The sequence below is a fragment of the Pelophylax lessonae genome (genome assembly GCF_965119305.1).
Source record: "Pelophylax lessonae genome assembly, chromosome: 4".
In the NCBI taxonomy this organism is placed as follows: Eukaryota; Metazoa; Chordata; class Amphibia; order Anura; family Ranidae; genus Pelophylax; species Pelophylax lessonae.
In genome coordinates, this window is record NC_138771.1 from 545,995,814 (window position 1) to 546,022,471 (window position 26,658).

Sequence of the window (26,658 nt, forward strand, 5' to 3'; positions counted from 1 at the left end):
TCGTGGTGTCATTGGTTAGAAAGGGACGTATTTTAGAGATGTTGCGGAGATTGAGGCGCCAAGCCTTGGAAAGTGAGTCGATGTGGGGCTGAAAGGAAAGTTCAGAGTCCAGGATAACACCTAGCACCCTGGCATGTGGATATAGGTGGATAGTTGTGCCATTGCTCTTGACAGAGAAGCCAGAGGGAGAATAGATCACCCGGAGGGGGGGGGGGGGATGTTTTTTTCTCAACAAAAGTGTATACTTGAAGTCCCATGGTCTCTTTAAGGGACTTCTGTGCATTACTACCAACTATGTTATATCTGTCAGACAAAATGATCCAAACTATCCGGCAGACTTTTCCCTCATGCTCCATTGACCACGGTGTTTGCTGCAGCCTGAAATTACCCACAAACGTTTCAATTATTGTCTAATCATGACAACGTCAACCATCACCTAATGTCCATGGGGACATTTACCTATCTCTGTATGCAGTGTTGTATAAAACAATATGGTGTAGTACTGCAGCACTGATCACATTTCCGCATCCTGTAATGGCTTTTACCTGGAAGCTATTGCACACAGTGAATAGCATTTGACAAGGCTAGATGCTCTAACTGGGTTAAATAATGTGGCGCTGCCACCTCCACTGGGTGAAAGTAATGTGCAGACATTTGAGTTTTATTGTCTCCCGACCGTGCGCTCTGCTGGGCAATGAAGTTAAACATTATCAGCATGTTAAATAAATGATAGTGTTTAGTGTAATGTTAAAGAGGTTGGCCTTGAGGCACTGGCTCATGAAAGTTATAGCTGCAATGAGCTAGAAAAGCTGTTTGCCAATAAGGTATGCATACCTCCCAACTTTCTGAGGTGAGATAGAGGGACACGTTGTAGCATAAAATATGTAGGCATGATTGGCTAAACCCACAAGTGCTTGTTTTTTTTCGCCACTGCCGTACCATTATAGTGGCTTTTCGAGCTAACAAGAGCAATATTTGATGTTGAATGATGGGTTTAGTGAAATATAATATTTCGGTAAAGGGAAAACTAAAGGCAAAACTTTTTTTTTTTTTTTAATTTTGCCCAGTTAGAGAGGTTTATAACCCCTGTCAGTTTTTGCCATCTGTGACCTATTTGGGAGATTTACCTTCACTTCCTGTCCCATATCCAAAACAAGAAGTGGGAACTAATGTAACCATTGGAAGATTTCCCATCCAATCCTGTTCTGGTGACAGCCTAAAATTTTACATTTTCTTTTACTTTCACTTTCAGCGATAATGGTCACCAGGACAAATAGAAGGGCTGAACCTCCCTAATGTGGCAACAGACAGCAATAAAAAACTGACGGGTGATCCAAACCCTCTCCAGTTATCCCAAAACAAAAGAAAAGTTTTATGTCTTGTTATACTTTAACCGGTTGCCGACCGCCGCAAGTACATATACTGCGGCGGTCAGCCCCGGCCAGGCAAAGTGACGTATATATACGTCACTAGCCTGTCACTTGCTTGTGAGCCAATAGCGGCTCGTTCCCTAGCAAGTCCGTGCGTGTGACCGGCGGACCCGATGTCCGCAGGTCACTCGCGATCGTCCGCCGTGAAGGGAGAAAGGCAGGCGGCTAATGTAAACAAAGCCGCCTGTCATTCTTCCCTGTGTATGAATAGTGATCATACGGTTCTACTATGTAGGACCGTTGATCACTGTTCCTACACCAGTAGCCATGTCCAATCACAGTTAGAAGCACGCCCGTAGGGACACACTTAACCCCTCCTTCCCCAATAAAGTTAACCCCTTCCCTGCCAGTGTCATTTTGCAGTAACAGTGCATATGTATAGCACTGATTACTGTAGTAATGTCACTGGTAACCCCAAAAGTGTCAAAAATGTCAGTCAATGGTCCAATCTGTCCGCCGCAATGTTGCAGTGCAGCAAAAAAAATTGCAGATCGCCGCCATTACGCGTTAAAAAAAACCAACAAAAATGACAAAAATCTTTCCCTTAGTTAGTAAACGCAATAACTTGTGCGCAAACCAATCAAAATACGCTTTTCTGCGTATTTTTTTTACCAAACATGTGTAGCATAAAACAAATTGGCCAAAAATTTTTAAAAATTTTGATTTTTAATTTTTTTTGGGGGGGGAATTTCATATAAAAAAATTTGAAAAATATTGTTATTTTTGCAAAATTGACGCTGTTTTTTTGTTTATAGCGCAAAAAGTAAAAATCGTACAGGTGATCAAATACCACCAAAAGAAAGCTCTGTTTGTGGGGAAAAAAAGGACGTCAAATTAGTTTAGGTACAGCGTTGCACGACCGCGCAATTGTCCGTTAAAGTCACGCAGTGCCGAATCGCAAAATAGGCCCTGGTCAGGAAGGGGGTAAAATCTTCTGGGGCTTAAGTGGTTAAAAAGTAGGTTTATGCAAAAGGTCAAAAATAGGGACAAATGAGGGGAAAGGAGCTATAGAGGCATAGGGGTGTGCAGCCCATTGCATTAGGGTGTGTACACCAAAGCTCAAACATGCCTTGATCTGCAGCCTCAGCTGCACAAGGGCAGTGAATAAGAAGTTCTATGTGCTGATTGGCTTCCTGTTCATTTACAAACTGAAGGATAGTAAACACAGTTATATATACTTCAGTTATGAATGGACACAGTGAGCAAGTGTGTTCATTTAGAAAAGGAGGGGTCCAATAAATGACATATTTACTAGCCCCTTCCCCCTGGTCTGTTGTTGGCTCGTGTCACAGAGCCACTCCAGTCTTTGGATTTATCCTGACAATCATGTCGGGATCCACCCAGATGCTTGGCTCAGCCACTTAGCGTGCTGCTGAGAGTCTTGATAAGCCTCTCCCGCCCACTCCCCAGCCCGAAACTCCAGTGAAAACTAGAGGGTCAGAGCACAGAGTGGTGACTGGCAGAGCACACGGTAGTGACTGACAGTCCCTGATCTGTGTTCAGTGATCACTAAGTTCTTGGGCTTAGAGCCACCAGGGGACAGCTGAAGCATTGGACTGATGTTGCAGCCATATACACTATATTGCCAAAATTGGGACACCTGCCTTTACACGCACATGAACTTTAATGGCATTCCAGTCTTAGTCCGTAGGGTTCAATATTGAGTTGGCCCACCCTTTGCAGCTATAACAGCTTCAACTCTTCTGAGAAGGCTGTCCATAGGGTCTCTGCTCTAATTTATTGCAAAGGTGTTCTATTGGGTTGAAGTCAGGACTCGGTAGAGGCCAGTCAAGTTCCTCCACCCCAAACTCGCTCATCCATGTTTTTATTGACCTTGCTTTGTGCACTGGTACAAATCATTTGGTGGAGGGGGGATAATGGTGTGGGGTTGTTTTTCAGGGGTTGGGCTTGGCCCCTTAGTTCCAGTGAAGGTGTCAGCATTTTGTACAATTTCATGCTTCCAACTTTGTGGGAACAGTTTGGGGGTGGCCCCTTCCTGTTCCAACATGACTGCTCACCAGTGCACAAAGCAAGGTCCATAAAGACATGGATGAGCGAGTTTGGGGTAGAGGAACTTGACTGGCCTCTACCGAGTCCTGACTTCAAACCAATAGAACACCTTTGCAAATAAACTACCTGCCTGGAGTTTGCATGTTCTCCCTGTGCCTGCAGGGGTTTCCTCCGGGTACTCCGGTTTCCTCCCACACTCCAAAGACATGCTGGTAGGTTAATTGGATCCTGTATAAAATTGGCCCTACTGTGCATGTATGTGAGTTAGGGACCTTAGATTGTAAGCTCCTTGAGGGCAGGGACTGATGTGAATGTGCATAAATTGACAGCGCTATATAAGTACCTGAAATAAATAAATAAATATACCAAAATCCAATGCAGACAGTAGCAGCACCTCCTTATAGCCACAGCAGGTGTGTAGATCCAAGAACTCAAATGCAGAGATCTCACTTATGCCCTGCCACAATTCTTCACTGTTCCTGTCCTTAATGTTCTTAGTTTTCCCATCCATTTTTGTGTGTTCTAGCACCGGTTGTATTCACCATAATGTACAATTAATGATAGTCCAACAAAAACAGTGGACAGTTCTCATTATGGCACCAGCATATGTGACTGTAAAGACCTCCGAAGTGCAGAATGGAGTCCCTGAATTATATAAAAATGTCAGGTGATTTAACTTTGCAAGTTTTCAAAAAACTTAAATATCAGTTTTGGATGCACTGACCTTTTAAATTTCTCTTATACTGACTCTGCTTTATATGTTATTATTTCCTATACTAATGTAGAATGTAGTATATTAAACAGAAGTACCCTGAAATTTGATAGAAGTAACCCTTGGGGTTCACATACCACTGGATGAGAGTCTAGATTTTAGGATCATTTTATACATAACTTATACAATAAGTAGATATAGGCTTACCGTTACTTCTGTCGCTTGATTGGTTCCCAGAGGCCCACAACTCGACTTACAACCCAGGGTCTTTGATAGTTTCATTTAACCATTGCCTGGAATTGTTTGTTCCAGGAAATCTCCTTATCTGTCAATATTGATCTGGTGCACAGTAAAATCCCTATTTCTCTGTATTATTCATTTCTTGGAGTTCTTGAAGCTTTTAATGCTAATAGTTATTGAAGAACTGTATTTAAAAATGGAATAAAATATTCTATAATCCAGCTTGGAAAAAAAATCTTGTTGGGGCACATAGGGCTTCATGGTCCTCTGGGTTTTGAATGTACAAAAGGCCTAAATAAACCAGTACAGCATATACACTATATTGTCAAAAGTATTGGGACTCCTGCCTTTACACACACATGAACTTTAATGACATCCCAGTCTTAATCCGTAGGGTTCAATATTGAGTTGGCCCACCCTTTGCAGCTATAACAGCTTCAACTCTTATGGGAAGGCTGCCCACAAGGTTTAGGAGTGTGTATATGGGAATGTTTGACCATTCTTCCAGAAGCGCATTTGTGAGATCAGACACTGATGTTGGACGAAAAGACCTAGCTCTCAGTCTCCACTCTAATTCATCCCAATGGTGTTCTATCAGGTTGAGGTCAGGACTCTATGTAGGCCAGTCAAGTTCCTCCACTGCAAACTCCCTCATCCATGCCTTTATGAACCTTGCTTTGTGCACTGGTCCAAATCATTTGGTGGAGGAGAGATTATGGTGTGGGGTTATTTTTCGGGGGTTGGCCTTGGCCCCTTAGTTCCAGTGAAGGGAACTTTTAAGGCATCAGCATACCAAGACATTTTGGACAATTTCATGCTCCCAACTTTGTAGGAACAGTTTGGGGATGGCAATCCTGTTCCAACATGACTGCGTACCAGTGCACAAAGCAAGTCTTATCTAAGTGTAGACTTCTGGGAAAATTTGGTGAGCCAATCACACAAGCAGGAAATAATGTTTCTGGGGTGCGTTCTGTACACATTTTGTGTACAAAGCACCTTCAGGTAGCCATGTTGCATTTTACAGAAAAGTACAGCACTGCAGATTGCTAAGGAAAGATAACATTTAATAACATTCAAATACAATATGACTTGTGTTTCAATTGAATATGCTATATTATTATTTTTATTTAGCTTTTTTTTTTCCCCCCTTTCCCCTTTGACCACTTTCCGCCCGTGCTATAGCTGAAAGATGGCTACAGCATGGACCGGGAGGGCATCCATAGACATCCTCCCGTGATCGCACTGTTTACGCGCCCCCCTTCGATCACGCTTTGTGATCGTTGAGTCCTTTGGAATTTGCTGATCACAGATGAGGGTAAAGGGCCAATAACAGCGGTCCTTTACCTAGTGATCAGCTGTCAGCCTTTGACAGCTGATCGTGGAAGTAAAGAGAAGCCGGTTACCTGCTTTTTTTCTAGTCACGCTGATAGCATGAGGAGAAAAGAAGAAAGCTGGTAACCGGCTTCTATTACAGGGACATCAGTCCCAACATTGCCCACCAGTGCTGCTGATCAGTGCCACCTATCAGTGACCATCAGTACTGCTAATTAGTGCCCATTAGTGCTGTCAGTCAGCAGGACCGCTGATAAGGCAGTACAGCCAGCCCTCCTTTACTGGGCCCAGACCCCATCAGTTCAAAAGGGGGGGCCCGGGCACCTGCTGAGCAGGAGGTCCAGTTGTACTGTCTTTTTGCAGACACCGATCCTCTTCTGCCTCCCTTTGCAGCACTACCTGCTTCTCCTCTTCTTACTCCCTCCAGCTTCACTGAAGGGGGATTGGTTCTAGCACATGCACCCCCTCCATCTGCTGTCCAGGGCCCTTTTCCCCCCACAGAGCTTCCGGCTTCCTGTCTCTCCTCTCTGCTGTGGGCACACAGGGGGATGTTTCAGGATAGAGCGCGGGGAAAGGGGCAGGTAAATATGTCATTTACTGGTCCCATCCATTCCCGAATAAACATAGTGAGCGATCGGTACCAGTCACTCCTGTGTCCATTTGTCACCGATGCATAGTAAACTGTCATTTTATATGTATGGGTGTGAATCTCACGCTGTCCTAAGAGATGTAGGTGTGAATACCCTTAATGCAGCTTGTACTCATTTACTGTTAACCGCACAGTTAACCACTTAAGCCCTGGAAGATTTTACCCCCTTCCTGACCAGGGCCTATTTTGCGATTCGGCACTGCGTGACTTTAACGGACAATTGCGCGGTCGAATTTGACGTCCTTTTTTTCCCACAAACAGAGCTTTCTTTTGGTGGTATTTGATCACCTGTGCGATTTTTTTGATCATGCGCTATAAACAAAAAAAGAGCGTCAATTTTGCAAAAATAACTATATTTTTCACTTTTTTTATATGAAATTCCCCCAAAAAAATGTAAAAATCAAAATTGTTTAACATTTTCGGCCAATTTGTTTTATGCTACATATGTTTGGTAAAAAAAATCGCAAAAAGCGTATTTTGATTGGTTTGCGCAAAAGTTATCGCGTTTACTAACAAAGGGAAAGATTTTTGTCATTTTTGTTGTTTTTTTTTTTAAACGCGTAATGGCGGCGATCTGCGATTTTTTTTGCGGTACTGTGACATTGCGGCAGGCAGATCGGACCCTTGACTGACATTTTTGACACTTTTGGGGTTACCAGTGATATTACTACAGTAATCAGTGCTATAAATATGCACTGTTACTGTAAAATTACACTGGCAGTGAAGGGGTTAACTTTTTTTGAGAGGGAGGGGTTATGTGTGTCCCTAGGGGCGTGATTCTAACTGTGATTGGTTGTGGCTTGAGGTGTAGGAACAGTGATCAACGGTCCTACATAGTAGAACCGTATGATCACTATTCCTACACAGGGGAGAATGACAGGCGGCTTGTTTACATTAGCCGCCTGCCTTTCTCCCTCTCCATCGACAATCGCGAGCGACCGGCGGACGATCGGGTCCGCCGGTCACATGCGCGGGGGGGTCCGCGCCCGCTCCTGAGACCCTCACAGGCTAGCGACGTAGCCCTACGTCGCTTTGCCTGTGAGGGGCTGACCGCCGCAGTAAATAGTCGTGCGGCGGTCGGCAAGCGGTTAAAAAAGATAGAAAATAAGGGGGGAAGTACCACGCTTCAAGGGATGACTACGCGATGTACAGTGATAATATAAATTATGTTGAAAAATAGATAGATATAAATCAATAAAAATTGCGCTATTAAATAAATAAATATTCAATGTGTTGTAACAGAGCATGGATTGGATAAACTTATGATATGCGATAAATATCTTCTAAAAAAAAAATGTAAAATTCATTCCATGTACCAATAAATATTAAAGTGCTCAAATATGTCTAATAATATACAATATCCAATAAAAATAATCAATAAATATATAAAAGTATATAGATAAACTGATATACAAAATATATACTAAGGTGCTTATGGTGGTATTGTGTTCATTATAAATAAAACCAATATATATGTGCCAATAAAGTGATCAGTGCAGATATAAACCCGAATATACTTTAGTGTATAACACAAAGTGCCAAATTATATATATTTATATATATATATATATATATATATATATATTTATATTTATATATATATATATATATATATATATATATATATATATATATATATATATATATATATATATATATATATATATATATATATATATATATAAAAGTGTTCAAGTGTCCCAAAACATCAGAGGAAACAAAGAACGCTGATCTTCCTCTTCCAGGTGTTTCAATAAACCTTCTTTCACCTTTACACCAAGTGATAATAAGGGGTGCTCTTTGGTGCTCTTTGGTGCTCTTTACCTATGGGTGTGCTAAATGCTCACCTCAAGCTTTTAGGTAATACGCCTTTAGATCTATAAAAGATCTGATCTCTCCTCCTTTCCTTCTTAGGTGGGGGGATAATGGTATACTCCGCCTTAACTGGATCAGGTTGAGGGCCCTCCGGTAATGCCTCGGAACTCAAAATAAGGGGCCGATATAGTGTAGTAATTTCAATCAAGAATTTATTCAATAGAAAAGTGTAACAACTCACATTTTAAAACTGCCGTTCAGAGCGGTTTGCATTCAGTTGCGGGACTTACTTCCGCTTCCCGTATGTCACTTCCGGTGCTATGCCCAACACGTTACGTCACGATTGCTCATGTGACTTCTTCAGGGGAAAATTTGCATACGGGGGTGACGTACTTTTATAGTCTATCGCCATTTGCAATGTGTAATATGTGTCTGGAGCGTTTATCTGAAACCGGATATGCTCGTTCTGCCATATTTGAATATCTTATCATGGGAAAATCTTAGCGAATACTTTTTAATAGCCTAATGTGTAATATTGATCTATAGTGGATGTCTAATTTATATTGGAGGATCCGTAATTAAAATTAACACTCTTTGAAAAACCGGAAGTGAGGTATACTACGGATTACACATCTATATACCGCAAGTAAACATTATATACATAATTCTATAGTATACAATACATATATAGACATATACATTAATCCATCAATATTTCTTCAATCATGATATATACATAGTAAAATACACAATAATACCTCCATGTGTCATATATATGGTGTGCTAATGCATAAACAATAATATACATTTAAAACCGGACCTATATTGTGGTGGTCATGACATCACTTCCGGGTACTCGGCGGCGCCGAATTCAAAGAGACCTGGTCAGACGGCGGCGGTGAAGGTATAATGCCCGGGTCTCCCGGTGGGACAGGAGACCCGGGCGAGCCGCGGAAGGTGGCGGGAGGGGGGGACGTCCCCTCCTGCTCCTTGGAATGACAGCCGAGCGGCTTCTCAGCTTCATCGGTTGTCATTACAAGACAGCCGACCGTCGGCTATGGACACCGATACCTGGGTGATGCCTCTAACTGCAGGCATCACCCCAGGACATGCACTTTCCCGAAATATCGGTAAATCGAAAGGCCCATTCCGATATATGGGGCAAAGTGTATATCGGCCCTCGACATATTGGCTTTGCTGATAATCGGTCGATCCCTAGTAAATATCTCCTAGACTTGCACCGTTTAGGAGATATTTACTTTTAATGCAGCCGATTACGTCATTGGCGCATGCGCACTGAAGGAAGGGCCACCTATGCTGTTCCTTCAAAGTCCTGTGCTGTGAACGGCGGCTCCCGCGTGCATGCGCGGGAGTGATGTAATTGCGCCTCTGGCCAATCAGATGTCCAGAGGACGCGAACCAGGAAGCAGGGCGGCTGAACATGTTGGCCGTCCTGTCACTGTGCGGGCGGCACTGCGGGGGCTTCGTTCTAAGCTAAGTATTTTATAATGAGCTAGTATGCTCCAGAGTTTACTTCCTCTTTAATATATTAAGATCAAATATAATTATATAAGATTTTTTTGATGTATTTGATGATTCATTTTTTTGATTTCTTTGATGTATTTGATGATTCATTTTTTGATTTCTTTGATGTATTTGATGATTCTTTTTTCTTTCTGTTAAATGTTTTTTACTCTGTATACAATAAAAAAAAGTTCATATTTTTATATACATTAGTAGGTCTAACTATCTGTCTGGGTACCTTAAAAATCCCTTCCTCCTATTTGCCACTGTTTCTCCATTTTTTCCTATACATAATTGGGATGTAGGTACTTATTTAATACATTTTTGTATAATATAGCCTGTAGCTTCGTCTATTAGTTATTAAGGTAGGTAGGATGAAAGCAACAATCTAATGTGCAAAAAACTGCTCAGATGTGACTGTGACCATGCAAAAAATGTAAATAAATGTAAATATAAATAAAGTGCAAGGTGCAAATAAGACCGTACGATAAAACCTAATTATACCAGATAGTGTAATTAGGTTTTATTGTACTTATTTACACCTTGAACTTTATTTATATTTACATATTACATGTTTTGTATGGTCACACCTGAGCACATTTCACACTTTAGAATTGCAGGGAATTGTGATGAGAATTTTTAACTTGTGATGAGAATTTTAAACTTTAAATTTTAACCACTTGCCTTCTGTGCACTTAAACACCCTTCCCATCCAGGCCAATTTTCAGCTTTCAGCGCTGTCACACTTTGAATGACAATTGCGCGGTCATGCTACACTGTACCCATATGAAATTTTTATCATTTTTTTCACACAAATAGAGCTTTCTTTTGGTGGTATTTAATCATCTCTGGGTTTTTTATTTTTTACAAAAAAAAAGAATAAAGACAAAAAATTAAAAAAAAAAAAAAAGTTTTTCTTATTTTTTGCGAGTAAATTTTGAAAATAAATTTTTCTCCTTCACTGATGTGCGCTGATGAGGCGGCACTGATGGGCACTGATAGGCTGCACTGATGGGCACTGATGAGGTGGCACTTATGGGCACTGATGAGGTGGCACTTATGGGCACTGATGAGGAGGTACTAATATGCCGCACTGATGAGCACTGAGAGGCGGCACTGAGAGGCAGCACTGAGAGGCGGCACTGATGAGCACTGATAGGCGGCACTGCTGGGCACTGAGAGGCGGCACTGCTGGGCACTGAGAGGCGGCACTGCTGGGCACTGAGAGGTGGCACTGCTGGGCACTGACAGGTGGCACTGCTGGGCACTGAGAGGCGGCACTGATGGGCACTGATAGGCGGCACTGATGGGCACTGGCGGATGGCACTGGACACTGACGGGTGGCACTGATGAGCGGCACTGATGGGCAGAACCATCAGTGCCCACACTCAGTGCCCATAGTGCTGCCAGTCAGTGCTCATCAGTGCCTAGATGAGCAGGCACTGATGGGCACTGACTAGCAGCACTATGGGCACTGATTGTGGGCATTGATGGGGGGCACTGATGGCGGGCACTGTGGGCACTGATGTGGGGGCACTGTGTGTGTTTTTACCTTTTAGTAATCAGGGCACTGGTGATCGGTGCCCTGATTACATTGCTGTGTGTCCCCAGCGGCTGTCGGCTCCCCCTCCTTCCTCACACTGCAGGCTCCGTGTGAGGAAGGAGCGCCGGCGATGAGAGATGATCTCATATGTTTACATATGAGATCATCGCTCATTGGACGGCCAGATCACGTGGTGAATGGCCGCTGTGATTGGCCATTCACCACGATCTGTGATCGGCTGTGTCCAAGGGACACGGCCGACACAGATTTTCCCCGCAGCGCGCTCGCGGGAGCGCGCTGGGGGCGTGTCACTGGGAGGCCGTTTAAAAACGGCCTCCCGAAAATTCGAGTCCGCGCTGCAGCCGTATATAGGCTGTAGCGCGGACGGGGGGAGGTTAAACAAAGTAGTGCAGCTGAATGGGAAAATTATTCCAACTCTGCTACTTTGTCCTTAAGTTTGAAATTCCCTTTTCAATTTCCTGTAATTCTCTCTTTATTGAGTAGACACTATAATCTGATGATAAGTAGGTGGAGAATAATTATGTGGAGTGGGCGGAGCTTCAGGGAAGTGGGTGTGGTAAGTAATTGATAGCTGTGCTGCAAAGTGTCCCTGGAAATTTTTTTCAAATGTTGGCAACTATGGACCTGCTGATTGTGGAGTGAGACTACCAGGTGGATATTGACCTAAAAGCTTATTTGCCTTTTCATGAGAGTGAAAGGCAATTCAATCTGGTGAGTACATTTCTATAGGGGAGACGGCTCTATTTGATCGCACTGGTGTTGGATTGAAGGTGTATTATTCCTGGTTGTACTCACATAGAGAGTTGACTGTCAATCACAAACTTTCCTGTATTAAATCTCTCTGAGGATTTATTTTTGATTTATACAGTTATTTTGACAGTTGTATGGACTTTTTTGTATGATTTTGAAATTTTTGAATATTTTGTATTATTTTCACGTTTGAATATATCACTTGCAGACATGTGATTGTCCACTGCAAAGTAGCAATGGTTGCGCTACTGTGGAATTGATTACTGGTTGGTACACATATTAATGTCACAACATTTTTTGGATTTATTATGCAACCACTTCTGGACGGGAAGGTTTTTTCCCCCTTAAGGACGAGGCCATTTTTTGCGATTCGGCACTGCATTAATTTAACTGACAATTGCGCAGTGATGTGACGCTGTACCTTATTAAAATTGATGTCCTTTTTTTTTTCCATAAATAGAGCTTTCTTTTGGTGGTATTTGATCACCTGTCCGATTTTTATTTTTTGTGCTATAAACAAAAAAAGAGTGACAATTCTAGAAAAAAAAAACAAAAAACAAAAAAATATATATATTTTTCACATTCTGCTATATAACACTCCCAAAAAAAATTAAAAAACACATTTTTTTCTTCCTTTTAGACCAATTTGTATTCTGCTACATATTTTTGGTAAAAAAAACTCCCAATAAGCGTATTTTGATTTGCTTGTGCAAAAGTTATCACGTCTACAAACTAGGGGAAAGATTTATGTCATTTTTATTTATTTATTTGTTATTACTAGTAATTTCTGCGATCAGTGATTTTTAGCAGGACTGCGACATTGCAGTAGACAGATCAGACTTCCAAATGACATTTTTGACACTTTTGGGGGGGACCAGTGACATTACTACAGCAATCAGTGCTAAACATATGCACTGTTAGTCTGTTACTGTAATAATGACACTGGCAGGGAAGGGGTTAATTCAGGGGTGATCAAAAGGTTAAGTGTGAACCGAGTGTTTTCTAACTGTATGGGAAGGGACTTGTGGAATCATCATAGAGACCTGTGATCCTATATAGAAGGATCACAGGAACTCTGTGTTCATTCCAGAGAGAACAACGGTCTGCTGTGTTTACAACAGCTAACCGTCGTTCTCTCTCAGCGGGGAACGATCGCGGGTGCCTGGCGGTAATCGTGGCTGCGGGCCCCGTGGATCGCCTTCCCTGCTTCCTATTCAGGGCGGGCGCGTGGCTCCAGCAGCGCACACGCGCCCCCGGGAGCGCTCCTGCGAACCGACATATGGGTACGTCAGTTCGCAGTCAAGCCAGCCTGCTGCGAACTGACGTACCCATACGTCGATTCATGCAGTCGAGTCAGCCTGCTGCAGTATATCTGCGGAGGGCAGTCGGCAAGTGGTTAAATAGCAACACTGAAATATTAAACACTTTAGGTAATTTTTGGAATCCTAAGCGCAGTGAAATACACAAAGTGAAAAAGGTATTGCATGTACTGCCATGCCATTTAGAAATGCTGGGTTCCTCATGTGAACCCCTTTAAATCTTGCAGCGTGTCCAGTCCACTACCATTTGTGTTTTGCACATGACAGTACATGGTATTAATCAAAATCATACAGTGCAGAGCTCAGGCCAATCCATGTGACTGAGTGGCCCTTTGAAGCTCTCCGGCCTTTTGAAGTTCTAGAAGAAAGAAGAAAAACACAAAGGTGTTTTCAGATCTCTGCGTGAAAGAGGAAGGTGTTAGCATTTCCAAAGAGGAAAGCCTATAAATGTAAGAGCCTCGCATGTAACAAGCCAGAAAGTGGCTTCTACATAGAGATCATACTAAGCAGAGTTGCAGGAACTGATGGGGGCAAGCATGAGCCTCATGAAAGTGCACAGAAATCAGAAGAGAATGATGAGCCTTCTACAGAGGACAACCCAGGACAGACATCAGACAGCAGGTGACAATTCTGTATTTCTATTACGAGTATATTTGTGTATATCTGCTGCCAGGATATATCAGAGCTTACACATACTAAGTACTAAAAGGGACCCTTAGACATGAGATGAATTTACTGGTTTAACCACTTCTGGACCGGAAGATTTTACTCCCTTAATGACCAGGCCATTTTTTGCGATTCAGCACTGCATTAATTTAACTGAAAATTGCGTGGTCGTGCGATGCTGTACCCAAATAAAATTGAGGTCCTTTCTTTTCTCTTTTGGTGGTATTTGATCATCTCTGCGATTTTTATGTTTTCAGATATACACAAAAAAATAGCGACAATTTTGAAAAAAAAATAATACATTTTTCACTTTCTGCTATATAACATTCCCAATAAAAAAAATGTAAAAATCAAAGTTTTATTCATCCTTTTAGGTACTGTATATACTCGAGTATAAGCCGACCCGAATATAAGCCGAGGCACCGAATTTTACCACAAAAAAGTGGGAAAATCTATTGACTCGAGTATAAGCCTAGGGTTGGAAATGCAGCAGCTACTGGACCCAACTGGACCACCATGAGACACAAAACAGGGGCTGTGGGCATGGTACAGGAGATGCGGGGCTGTGGGCATTGTACAGGAGATGCAGGGCTGTGGGCATGGTACAGAAGATGGTACAGGTATGGCACAGGAGATGGTACAGGCATGGCACAGGAGATGGTATGGGTATGGCACAGGAGATGGTACAGGCATGGCACAGGTGATGGTCCAGGAGATGGCACAGATGGTACAGGCATGGTACAGGAGATGCAGTGCTGCGGGCATGGTACAGGAGAATGTCCTGTACCATGCCCGCAGCACTGCATGAGGAAATGCAGGGGCTGCGGAGGAGTCTCACCTGTCGGTGAGGCACCTTACATATAAAAAATGGTGCCCACCCGGCACCAACACGTAAAAGTATATACACAAACGAGTATAAGCCAAGGGGGGCTTTTTCAGCATAAAAAAAACATGCTGAAAGACTCGGCTTATACTCGAGTATATACGGTAAATTATTAGTAAAAAAAAAATCCAATAAGCGTATTTTGATTGGTTTGCGCAATATAGTTACATAGTTACATAGTTAGTGAGGTTGAAAAAAGACATCAGTCCATCCAGTTCAACCTATGATGTGTGTGTGTGTTTGCTTTTAACCGTACATTGTATACCCCTGTATGTTGTGGTCTTTAAGGTGTCCATCCAATAGTTTTTTGAAACTATCAATGCTCCCCGCTGATACCACTGCTTGTGGAAGAGAATTCCACATCCTTACCGCTCTTACAGTGAATAGTGAAATAGTTATTGCGTCTACAAACTAGGGAAAAGATTTACATCCTTTTTATTTATTTGTTTGTTTTTAACAGTAATGGCGGCGATCAGTGACTTTTAGTGGGACTGCGACATTGCTGCGGACAGATCGGACCCCTAACTGACATTTTTGACACTTTTTGGGGGAACCAGTGACATTACTACAGTAATCAGTGCTAAAAATATGCACTGTTACTGTAATAAAGACACTGGCTGGAAAGGGGTTAACCCAGGGGCGATCAAAGGGTTAAATGTGAGTCGAGGGGGTGTTTTCTAACTGTGAGGGGGGTGGGCTTATGGAATCAACATAGAGACCTGTGTTCCTATATAGGAGGAACACAGGAGCTCTGTATTGATTCCTGAGAGGACAACGGTCTGCTGTGTTTACAACATCAGACCGCCATTCTCTCTCCAGGGGGAGCTATTGCGGGTGCCTGGCAGCAATCGTGGCCACTGGCCCCGTGAATCGCTCCCACGGACCGCTGTACAGGTACGGTGATTTGCTGGCACCTGCCGCTGTATATCGACGCCGGCTGGTCAGCAAGTGGTTAATGAAACCTGTCCTGACCTATAAAGGCTTCAATCACTTACCTTCTTAAAATGCTACTTACTTGACTGTCGCTGGCTTCAATACTTTCTCAATCACTGTCCTAGAAAAAGCATGCAGATCAGAAAAGTCAGACTGAAAGTGGTAATAAACCCAAAAGCAAACATTTATTATACCAATTCTTAGACGGGACGGTTGCATCAGTTTTGTCTTTTAGGCTTTCTTTCCTTTATTCTCACATGGTGATCGAGCCAGTAAGTCTGTTATTTTTCATCAGTTGTCCTGCAGATGTAGCAGTTAGAGTTTTGAGACAAACCTCTTACTAATGACAGGGGTCATTACAATGATCAGCTTGTATTTATTTAAGTAAAATGTTTATCCCAAAAGGAAAAAAAACTGTTGCTGTAACTACTTAAAGCGGTACTTTACCCAAAAGGGAAAGTTCTGCGGTAAGTTCTCCTGCACTCCTCTTCTCCCATATTTTGCATGTCATTTTTGGGGGTGGTGACGGGTACCTCGTTTTCACAGGTACCCACTCCCACTTTTTAGGTGATTTGAACAGAAGTTCTCCTATCCCCCTCCTCCCACGCAGTCTTCTGGGACATGTCACGTTTCATAGAAGACTGTGGGACCATTCACAAAGCGTGGCGCAGCTCGCACATGTGCAGTGGGCAGCTGGCTGTAATGCCAAGATTCAGCATAGCCAGCTGGCCACTATTATAATGCCAGTGCCAAGAAATCTGAAGGCTAGTGAAGAACAAGCCAGGGTGAGGACATCGCTGGATCTCTGGACAGGTAAGAGTCCTTTTATTAAAAGTCAGCAGCTACAGTACTTTTTCTCCCAGAATGAACAACCACTTTAAAGAGTATGATCTGGAGTTTTTATTTAAGTTTGTCAGTCCATCAAAATCTGCTGCTCCACCATCTACACTATATTACCAAAAGTATTGGGACGCCTGTCTTTACACAGACATGATCTTTATTGGCATCCCAGTCTTAGCCCGTAGGGTTCAATATTGAGTTTGCCCACCCTTTGCAGCTATAACAGCTTCAACTCTTCTAGAAAGGCTGGCCACAAGGTTTAGGAGTGTGTCTATGGGAATGTTTGACCATTATTCCAGAAGCGCATTTGTGAAGTCAGGCACTGATGTGGACGAGAAGGCCTGGCTCACAGTCTCTGCTCTAATTCATCCCAAAGGTGTTCTATCAGATTGAAGGTCAGGACACTGTGCAGGCAAGTCAAGTTCCTCCACCTCAAACTCCCTCATCCATGTTTTTATGGACCTTGCTTTGTGCACTGGTGAGCAGTCATTTTGGAACAGGAAGGGGCCATCCCCAAACAGTTCCCACAATTGTCCAAAATGTCTTGGTCTGCTGCAGTGCTGTATTTTGGCCTAGGCAGACAAGGCCCAGGCCTAGGGCAGCACTTTGCTGAGGGGCAGCAAAAAAGTCACCCCCTTCCTCCACCTAAGACTCTATTGGCCACTGGTTGCTAGAGCTGCCTCTCACCCCCCCCCCCTCCTCTTTTTCTCACCCCCTCTCTCTCTCCCATCCCTCTCTCTCTCCGCTCTCTCTCGCTTTGTCTCTCTCATCCACCCCTCCCTGTCTCCCTTCTAATCACCCATCCCCTCTCTCTCCCATCCCCCATCATCCACCGCCTCTCTCTCCCACCCCCTTGTGAGATCTCAGGGGTTCATGCTGGGACTTGTAGTCCTTAAATTTTTGAGGGAGTCACATCCGTTAAAAAATGAGTGGGACAATTTTACATAGGAGGGGGAGGGGGGGGCGCCCAATTTTAGTCTTGCCTAGGGCAGCACAAAAACAAAATACACCACTGGTCTGCTGACACCTTAAGAGTTCTCTTCACTGGAACTAAGGGGCCAAGCCCACCCCTGAAAAACAACCCCACACTATAATCCCCCCTTCACCAATTGATTTGGACCAGTACACAAAGCAAGATCCACAAAGACATGGATGAGCGAATTTGGGGTTCAGGAGTCCTGACCTCAACCTGACAAAACACCTTTGGAATGAATTAGAGCCGAGACTCCGAGACAGGCCTTCTCTCCAACATCAGTGCCTGACCTCACAAATGCGCTTCTGGAAGAATGGTCAAACATTCCCATAGACACACTCCTAAACCTTGTGGCCAGCCTTTCTAGAAGAGTTGAAGCTGTTATAGCTGCAAAGGGTGGGCCAACTCAATATTAAACCCTATGTACTAAGACTGGGATAACATTAAAGTTCATGTGCGTGTAATGGCAGGCCACCCAATACTTTTAGTAATATAGTGTAACACTCCCGCCCCTGAGACTAACAATACTGCCGTTCAAAGGTGCCCCTGTGCTCCTTCATCCAGAGTGGTGCACTGTAATAGAGGAGATGTGTTACTGGCCAGATTACCAGATGAAAACAGACGGGAAAAAAAAGAAAACGAATGTAGCTGCAGGGGCGTAACTACAGGGGTTGCAGGGGTTGCAATCGCTACCGGGCCCCATGCTCCAGGGGGCCCGGTAGCAAACCAGTGGGTGAACTTCTAGGATCTCAAAGGTCACACTTGCGACCGGGCCCTGGCATTTCACCACTGTGGGGAGGCCCCAAGATTGCAGGAAGGGGGCCCATTGCAGAACTTGTGAAAGGATCCTGATGCGGGACCATAATAAAAGGCCATGCAATGAGATTAAAGAGCCCCAGGATTAGTGGGAAGAGCCCCGGGCTTGAAGGGAAGGGCCCCGGCCAGGGGTCTGGGGGGCCCTTCATGGTTCCTTGCATCGGGGCCCTGAAGGTTCTAGTTACGCCTCTGTGTAGCTGCCACATCTAATGTTTGGTAAACTGCAGTATATTACATTTTTGAGATTCGGAACTTAGCAAGGGTGGGAGGCAACTGGTGAACCATAAAGATGTTTGCTGCAATCAAGATACAGTATCTCACAAAAGTGAGTACACCCCTCACATTTTTGTAAATATTTTATTATATCTATGTGACAACACTGAAGAAATTACACTTTAATACAATGTAAAGTAGTGAGTGTACAGCTTGTATACCAGTGTAAATTTGCTGTCCCCTCAAAATAACTCAACACACAGCCATTAATGTCTAAACCGCTGGCAACAAAAGTGAGTACACCCCTAAGTGAAAATGTCCAAATTGGGCCCACCTAGCCATTTTCCCTCCCCGGTGTCATGTGGCTCATTAGTGTTACAAGGTCTCAGGTGTAAATGGGTAGCAGGTGTGTTAAATTTGGTGTTATCGCTCTCACTCTCTCATACTGGTCACTGGAAGATCAATATGGCACCTCATGAAAAAAGTATTCTCTGAGGATGTGAAAATAAAACTATATTTCCCATGATGCTCATGCACTCTGCAGTGCAGGGTGCCAAGGTTAGCCATCACTGGCCTAGGCTATAAGATTGCCAAGACCCTGAAACTGAGCTGCAGCACGGTAGCCAAGACCATACAGTGTTTCAACAGGACAGGTTCCACTCAGAACAGGCCTTGCCATGGACTACCAAAGAAATTGAGTGCACGTGCTCAGCATCATATCCAGAGGTTGTCTTTGGGAAATAGATGTATGAGTGCTGCCAGCATTGCTGCAGAGGTGGGGGGGGTCAGCCTGTCAGTACTCAGACCATACGCCGCACACCCCTTTAAATTGGTCTGCATGGATGTCATCGCAGAAGGAAGCCTCTTCTAAATATGATGCTTAAGAAAGCCCGCAAACAGTTTGCTGAAGACAAGCAGACTAAGGACATGAATTACCGGAATCATGTCCTGTGGTCTAATGAGACCAAGATAAACGTATTTGGTTCAGATGGTGTCAAGCATGTGTGGCAGCAACCAGGTGAGGAGTACAAAGACAAGTGTGTCTTGCCCAGAGTCATGGTGGTGGGAGTGTCATGGTCTGGGGCTGCATGAGTGCTGCCAGCACTGGGGAGCTACAGTTCATTGAGGAAACCTTGAATGCCAACATGTACTGTGACATACTGAAGCATGATCCCCTTCCTTCAGAGCAGTATTCCAACATAACCACCCCAAACACACCTCCAAGATGACCACTGCCTTGCTAAAGAAGCTGAGGGTAAAGGTGTTGGACTGGCCAAGCATTTCTCCAGACCTAAACCCTATTGAGCATCCGTGGGGCATCCTCAAACGGAAGGTGGAGGAGCTCAAGGTCTCTAACATCCACCAGCTCCGTGATGTCATCATGAAGGGATGGAAGAGGACTCCAGTGGCAACTTGTGAAGCTCTGATGAACTCCATGCCCAAGAGGGTTAAGGCAGTGCTGGAAAATAAGAATGGCCACACAAACTATTGACACTTTGAGTCCAATTTGGACATTTTCATTTAGGGGTGTACTCACTTTTGTTGCCAGCATTTTAGACATTAATGGCTGTTGAGTTATTTTGAGGGGACAGCAAATGTACACTGTTATACAAGCTGTACACTCACTACTTTACATTGTAGCAACGTGTCATTTCTTCAGTGTTGTCACATGAAAAGATATAATAAAATATTTACAAAAATGTGAGGGGTGTACTCACTTTTGTGAGATACTGTAGAACCATCAGTACACTGTTTGAATCCTTAGAGGATTGAAGCATGGAATTTCCCTAGTGTTTCAGTAGCAGCCAGCTGTACCATTTGATTTACCATCTACAGGATTTAAATTGCCATTCTCACCATGTATTGTTATTATTACTTGCTGTGGAGTGCACAATATAATGAGGCATTTGTTCCTCTGACCAGTTCCTACATCATTTGTGTATGGACATTAGCTACAGGGGTTGGCTGGCCTACAGGATGCAGCAGAGATGATGCATGTTACTTTTCTTATTGGTCATTCATGGCACAGGAGGATGTCAGAACTGTGACTGACAACATTTCTTACACTAAAAACAGTGACTGACACATCCCTGCACTAATAGAACAGGATCTGGCAGATTATGTCATAAATCACACATCTTACATATCCTTTTACAGTGACAGTATAGGCAAGCCTAGAGCTAGGAATGAAATGAATTGATTGCAGGGCAGACATGACAGAGTAGAAGGGGAACCAGGTAGTGTGGGTAAAAGTGGGAGTAAATACCTACGTATGATTTTTAACTTAAAGTGTTATTAAACCCTTCAAAAAGCATATAGTGTTGCAGACCTTAGCATTTACTCTGTTTTTATGTCTGCTTTTCATGAAAGCCCATGGTTGTTATATATAACTCTGTAATTGGCCAATTTTCTTCTTGCCATTCTCAGGTGGCTCTGTCCCCCGCAAGGAAGTCAAACTGGCGGCCCTCCAGGTGTTGCAGAACTACAAGTCCCATCATGCCTCTGCCTGTGGGAGTCATGCTTGTAACTGTCAACCTTGCAATGCCTCATGGGACTTGTAGTTCCGCAACAGCTGGAGGGCCACCAGTTTGACACCCCTGCGCGGCCTACAGGGTCCCTTGGAGCCACCTTTGTGCTTTGTGCATGTTCTCGGCTGGCGCTGTGGAGGAGTCTCCCTATGTCTATACAAAAGAATAGTTCTGGTGGCAAGCCTCTCCGCTTCTCCCATTCCTCCCTCCTCCTTCACTGTCCCTTCTAAACAGTGCATGGTCGCGCACTCCCCTACCGGCAATTTTGGGGACGCGTTGCTCTGTGACCTGGAGCCACTGGTGAGCATGGGAAAAATGTATTTGGGTATTAAGATGTACTAGGGCATGTATTACTACTTAATAACAGTGCATTAAGTAAAACAAATTGCTGAGTGTTTAGCACAACTTTAACCACTTCAGCCCCGGAAGATTTTACCCCCTTCCTGACCAGGCCCCATTTTGCGATTCGGCACTACGTTACTTTAACGGACAATTACGCGGTCCTGCGACGCTGTACCCAAACAATATGTATGTCCTTTTTTCCCCACAAACAGAGCTTTCTTTTGGTAGTATTTGATCACCTGTGCGATTTTTATTTTTTGTGCTATAAACAAAGAAAGAGCACCAATTTTGAAAAAGAAAAACCAATATTTTTCACATTCTGCTATATGACATTCCCAAAAAGAAAAATGTAAAAATCAAATTTTTTTTACCATTTTAGGCCAATTTGTTTTCTGCTACATATTTTTGGTAAAAAAAAATCGCACTAAGCGTATTTTGATTGGTTTGCGCAAAAGTTATTGCGTCTACTAACTACGGGAAAGATTTATGTCATTTTTTATTGTTTTTTTTTTTTTTTTTACCAGTAATGGCGGAGATCTGTGATTTCTTGTGGGACTGCAACATTGCAGGGGACAGATCAGACCCCTGAAGGCCCGTACACACGTACCGATCGTCGGCATACAAACGTCGGCGGACGAAAGATCTGTCGATTGTACGCTTGTTAGTATGGTGCCTCCGACAGCTGTCTGCGCACATTCTGCGGACAAGAGTCTTTCTTGCAAGCATTTAAATTTTTGTATGCCGAGACCAGAACGGACGATTGTTCGCCAGTCAGTACAGAATTCTGCCGACAGACCGCAGATTTGCAAGACTGGGCATGCTCAGAAAAGAAAAAACACAGGGAAAGTTAACCATTACATGACATCACTTCTGCAGTCGGCTGTAGTCGGCGGACAAAATTCTTAGGCAGTCTTTGCACTTTTCAACAGACACCGACATCCCGGGGAGAAAAGACGAACGTTTGTATGCCGACGATCGGTACGTGTGTACGGGGCTTAACTGACATTTTTGACACTTTTGGGGGTACCAGTGACATTACTACAGTAATCAGTGCTAAAAATATGCACTGTTACTGTAATAATGCCATTGGCAGGGAAGGGGTTAATACTGTTGGTGATCAAGGGGTTAAATATAAGCCTAGGGGAGTGATTCTAACTGTGGGGTGCGGGGCTTTTGAAATGACCATAGAGACATGCGATCCTATATAGCAGGATCACATGGTCTCTGGGATCATCCCAGGGAGAAGGACGGACGGCTGTGTTTACAACAGCCGACCGTCCTCTTTCAGTGGGGAACGATCGCCGGTGTCAGGCGGCAATCAGAGCCCCCTGACACATGCGCCGTCTTCCCCGCTGACGAGCGCACGACCGACGTAGAGCTACGTCGGTTCGCCCAGGAGTGGCTGCCTGCCGCAGTAAATCTGCGGCGGGCGGTCGTCTAGTGGTTAAAAAACCCACGCTAGGTCAATATATATAATGAAAAATGAGCAGCTGCTGTTTACCCAATGGGGAAATAGCCTAAAAAAAGAGATTAATAATCGCAGAGCTTCCTTTAAAAATAGTGAATATAAAAGTGAAACACATATAAAGTACTAACAGCACTTGTTACAAACAATACAATGAATATAGGTGTGCTAAAAACACATATAAAGTGCTAACAGTGCTAAATAAAAAGTGCTAAGATTGCAATAATTCCAAAATTACATATATAAGCTACAAGAATTGATACACGCAATCTTAGCATTTTTTATTTAGCACTGTTGGCACTTTATTTGTGTTTTTAGCACACCTATATTCATTGTATTGTTTGCTTGTAACAAGTGCTGTTAGTACTTTATATGTGTTTTCACATTTATATTCACTATTTTTTAAAGCAAGCGCTGCGATTATCAATCTCTTTTTTTAAGCATGCATGATTCTAATAAACTGGGGGGGGCAGATGTGGTATGAACCGAAAACAGCCCAGGCCCAACATAGTGTAATTTACCACTAGTCCTGCATGCCTGAAAGGCTTATATCAGCATACACAGGTAGCCCAAAAGCCCCGAAACACCTCCCACCCATATAAAAATCAGTCTTATTCTTGGTTTGGTAGTCTGGTATTTTTGGGGCTGGGGGAGCAGCATTTATTAAATATTTTTGTAAACAATATAGTGATAGTAACCCTAATAACTATGTTTTGTTTGTTTGTTTTTTTCACAAGAAAAAGATTTGTGAATTCGGTCCGAATATTGCAAAATAAAAAAGTCATAAATTATTAAAAGCAGCAATCTCTTTTATTAATTTAGAGGCATTGGCCTTAATTGTTTCAGCATCAGTAGTACCTAAAGTATATGTGTTAACATGCTATTTGTACAGGCTTAGATGCAACAACCACATTCAAATAAATTTGACTGTAATTACTAGATCTGACACTAGGTGGTAGCGTGTGTTATATTTAAAGTGATATTAAAGTCTTGGTTTTTTTTTTGTTTTTATTTGAAATAAGAAACATGTTATACTTACCTGCTCTGTGCAGTGGTTTTGCACAGCGCAGTGTTGATTTTGACAGCAAATTTCGATTTAGTTTTAGTCTTAGGACTAAAATGGCATTTTAATTTAGTCCCATTTTAGTCTTCTGCAAGTGTTTTAGTCGAATTTAGTTGACTAAATCTCCAGTACATTTTAGTAGACTAACACGCCCTACATTTTAGTCAACAAAAATAATTTTAGTCTACTAAAACACATTTTTGTCATCTAAAATCAAATGGGTGTAGTTAAATTGTAATGCGTTATTTAAGCATTTCTCTACAGTTTCCAATTTATTATATACTACTGCTGGAGTGAAAAATCGAGTATGTTATTATTTATGGAATTGAGGTTTGAACATGCACTACAGACACAGATTTAGTCGTTATATTCTTTGTTTAGGCAAAAACGTTTTGTCAAGACTATTGCGTTTTGGACAAAAGGGTAATGTAAAAATTAAAAAAAAAAATACAAAAAAATAAAAACTCTTTGCGTGATCGGGGTGATGCACCATGCAGTGCACATTTACATTAGCTTTAAGAGTTCAAGAAACAGAACGAAAAAAACATTTCAGCAGCTTGGCCTGGTATCAAGAAGGGCAGCAAAGAGGCCACTATCTCACGCCAGGAAAAACATCAGGGACAGACTGATATTCTGCAAATTGTACAGGGATTGGACTGCTTATGACTGGAGTAAAGTCATTTTCTCTGATTGATTGTTTGGAGCATCCAGAAAAAACCTTGTCCAGAGAAGAAAAGGTGAGCATGAGCTCACTATATGTGTCATGCCAACAGTAAAGCATCCTCAGACCCAGGGCTGTCTTTAACACAGGGCAAAAGGGGCAGCTGCCCCGGGTCTAGTCATTGTTGTGGGGCCCAAAGCAGCTGCCCCTTGAGCCCCCAAATAGTTGATAAGTGGATTCAAGAGGGCCCAAGAAAATTTTTGCCCAGGGTCCAATCAAGAATAAAGACGGCCCTGCTCAGACCATTCATGTGTGGGGTTTCTTCTCCGCCAAGGGAGTGGGCTCACTCACAATTTTGCCTAAGAACACAGCCATGAGTAAAGAATGATACAAAAACATCCTCCGAGAAAAACTTCTCTTAACCATCCAAGAACAGCTTGGTGATGAACAATGCCTTTCCAGCATGGAGCACCTTGCCATAAGGCAAAAATGATAACTAAGTGGCTTGGGCAACAAAACATGGACAATTTGGGTCCGTGGCCAGAAACTCCTCTGACTTTAATCCCATTGAGAACTTGTGTTCAATCCTCAAGTGGTAGATAAGTGAAAACCCCACAAATTCTGACAAATTTCAAGCATTGATTATGGAAGAATGGGCTACCACTGCCAGTACCATCAGTCAGGATGTGGTTCAGAAGTTGATTGACAATGACAACATGCCAGGGCGAATTGCAGAGGTCTTAACCTCCCTGGTGGTAGGATTCTTTTGGATTTTAGGTGCTGAAAGCGGTACCATTATTTTGCATGTAATTCTTGTGAATGAGCAGCCCAAACCAACTGTATACAATTATTATTATATATATATATATATATATATATATATATACATATATATACATATATATATAATATATGTATATATACATATATATATACACATATATGTATATATACATATATATATATATATATATATATATATACACATATATGTATATATACATATATATATATTTACATAAAAAGTACAGTAAAACTGCAGGAAAGGGCACTGGGGGTCCAGCGATGTGTCTCGGCGGTGTCTCGCGGCGGATCTTCCTCCCGATTGTCTCCGTGCCCCGGCTTTCGTCTCCTGCGACTTGACGTTCGCAGGGGGGTGGAACCGGCGGCAAATTCAAATGTAAAAACGCACCAAACACACTGATACCATTCAAAATAAAAAAAATCACATTGGTTTGCCCCCCAGTGCCCTTTCCTGCAGTTTTACTGCACTTTTTATGTATATATATATATATATATGTGTATATATGGGAATATTGGTGAGCCAATCACAGAAGCAGGAAATGATGTTTCTGGGGTGTGGTCAGTATACATTCTGTGTACAGAACAGCTCCAGGAAGTCATATTGCATTGCATTTTCAGAAAATTACAACAGCTGCAGATTGAAAAGGAAAAGTATTTTTTAATAACATTCAATTACAATATGATTTGGGTCACAATTGTATACGATATATTGTTTTTTCTTTATTTGCTATTTTTTCCCCACGAAAGTGGAGTTACCCCTTAATGTCATTGTCAATAAAAGCCTTTGAAATCTATGAAATGCTTGTAATTGTACTTCAGTATACCATAGTAACATCTGAAAAAAACATCTAAAAATAATGAAGCCGCAGACTTTGTGAAAATTTATACTGGTGTCATTCTCAAAGCTTTTGGCCACAGCTATACATGTACAATACAGCATACACAGACAGCATACTGCACAGGCACTGCCACTGCCAGTCTGGCACAGCATAATAAACCAACCAATACTTGAGGAGGATAATGCCTATTTCTACAATAAGAATCAGTTTACTGTCATTTTAATTTTTCAACAGTTCTAATTCTCAGATACATTCAAAGAAAATGTGTATAGTCTACAATAATGGCA

At 42.7% G+C, this 26,658-nt stretch overlaps 1 protein-coding gene across 2 annotated transcripts in view; it reads left to right on the plus strand.

Moving 5' to 3' along the window:
• KCNIP3 (potassium voltage-gated channel interacting protein 3) overlaps nucleotides 1-26,658 on the plus strand; it is a 240,430-nt gene that overhangs the window by 52,713 nt on the left and 161,059 nt on the right. The window contains exon 1 of one of the 2 annotated variants that reach the window (XM_082253158.1): nucleotides 13,837-13,966. The exons of the other annotated variant lie outside the window; for it this stretch is intronic. Coding sequence (XP_082109284.1) covers nucleotides 13,870-13,966 — 97 coding nt within the window. The 5' untranslated portion in view covers nucleotides 13,837-13,869. Of the gene's footprint in view, nucleotides 1-13,836; nucleotides 13,967-26,658 lie in introns of those variants that run through there. 2 annotated transcript variants of the gene reach the window in all.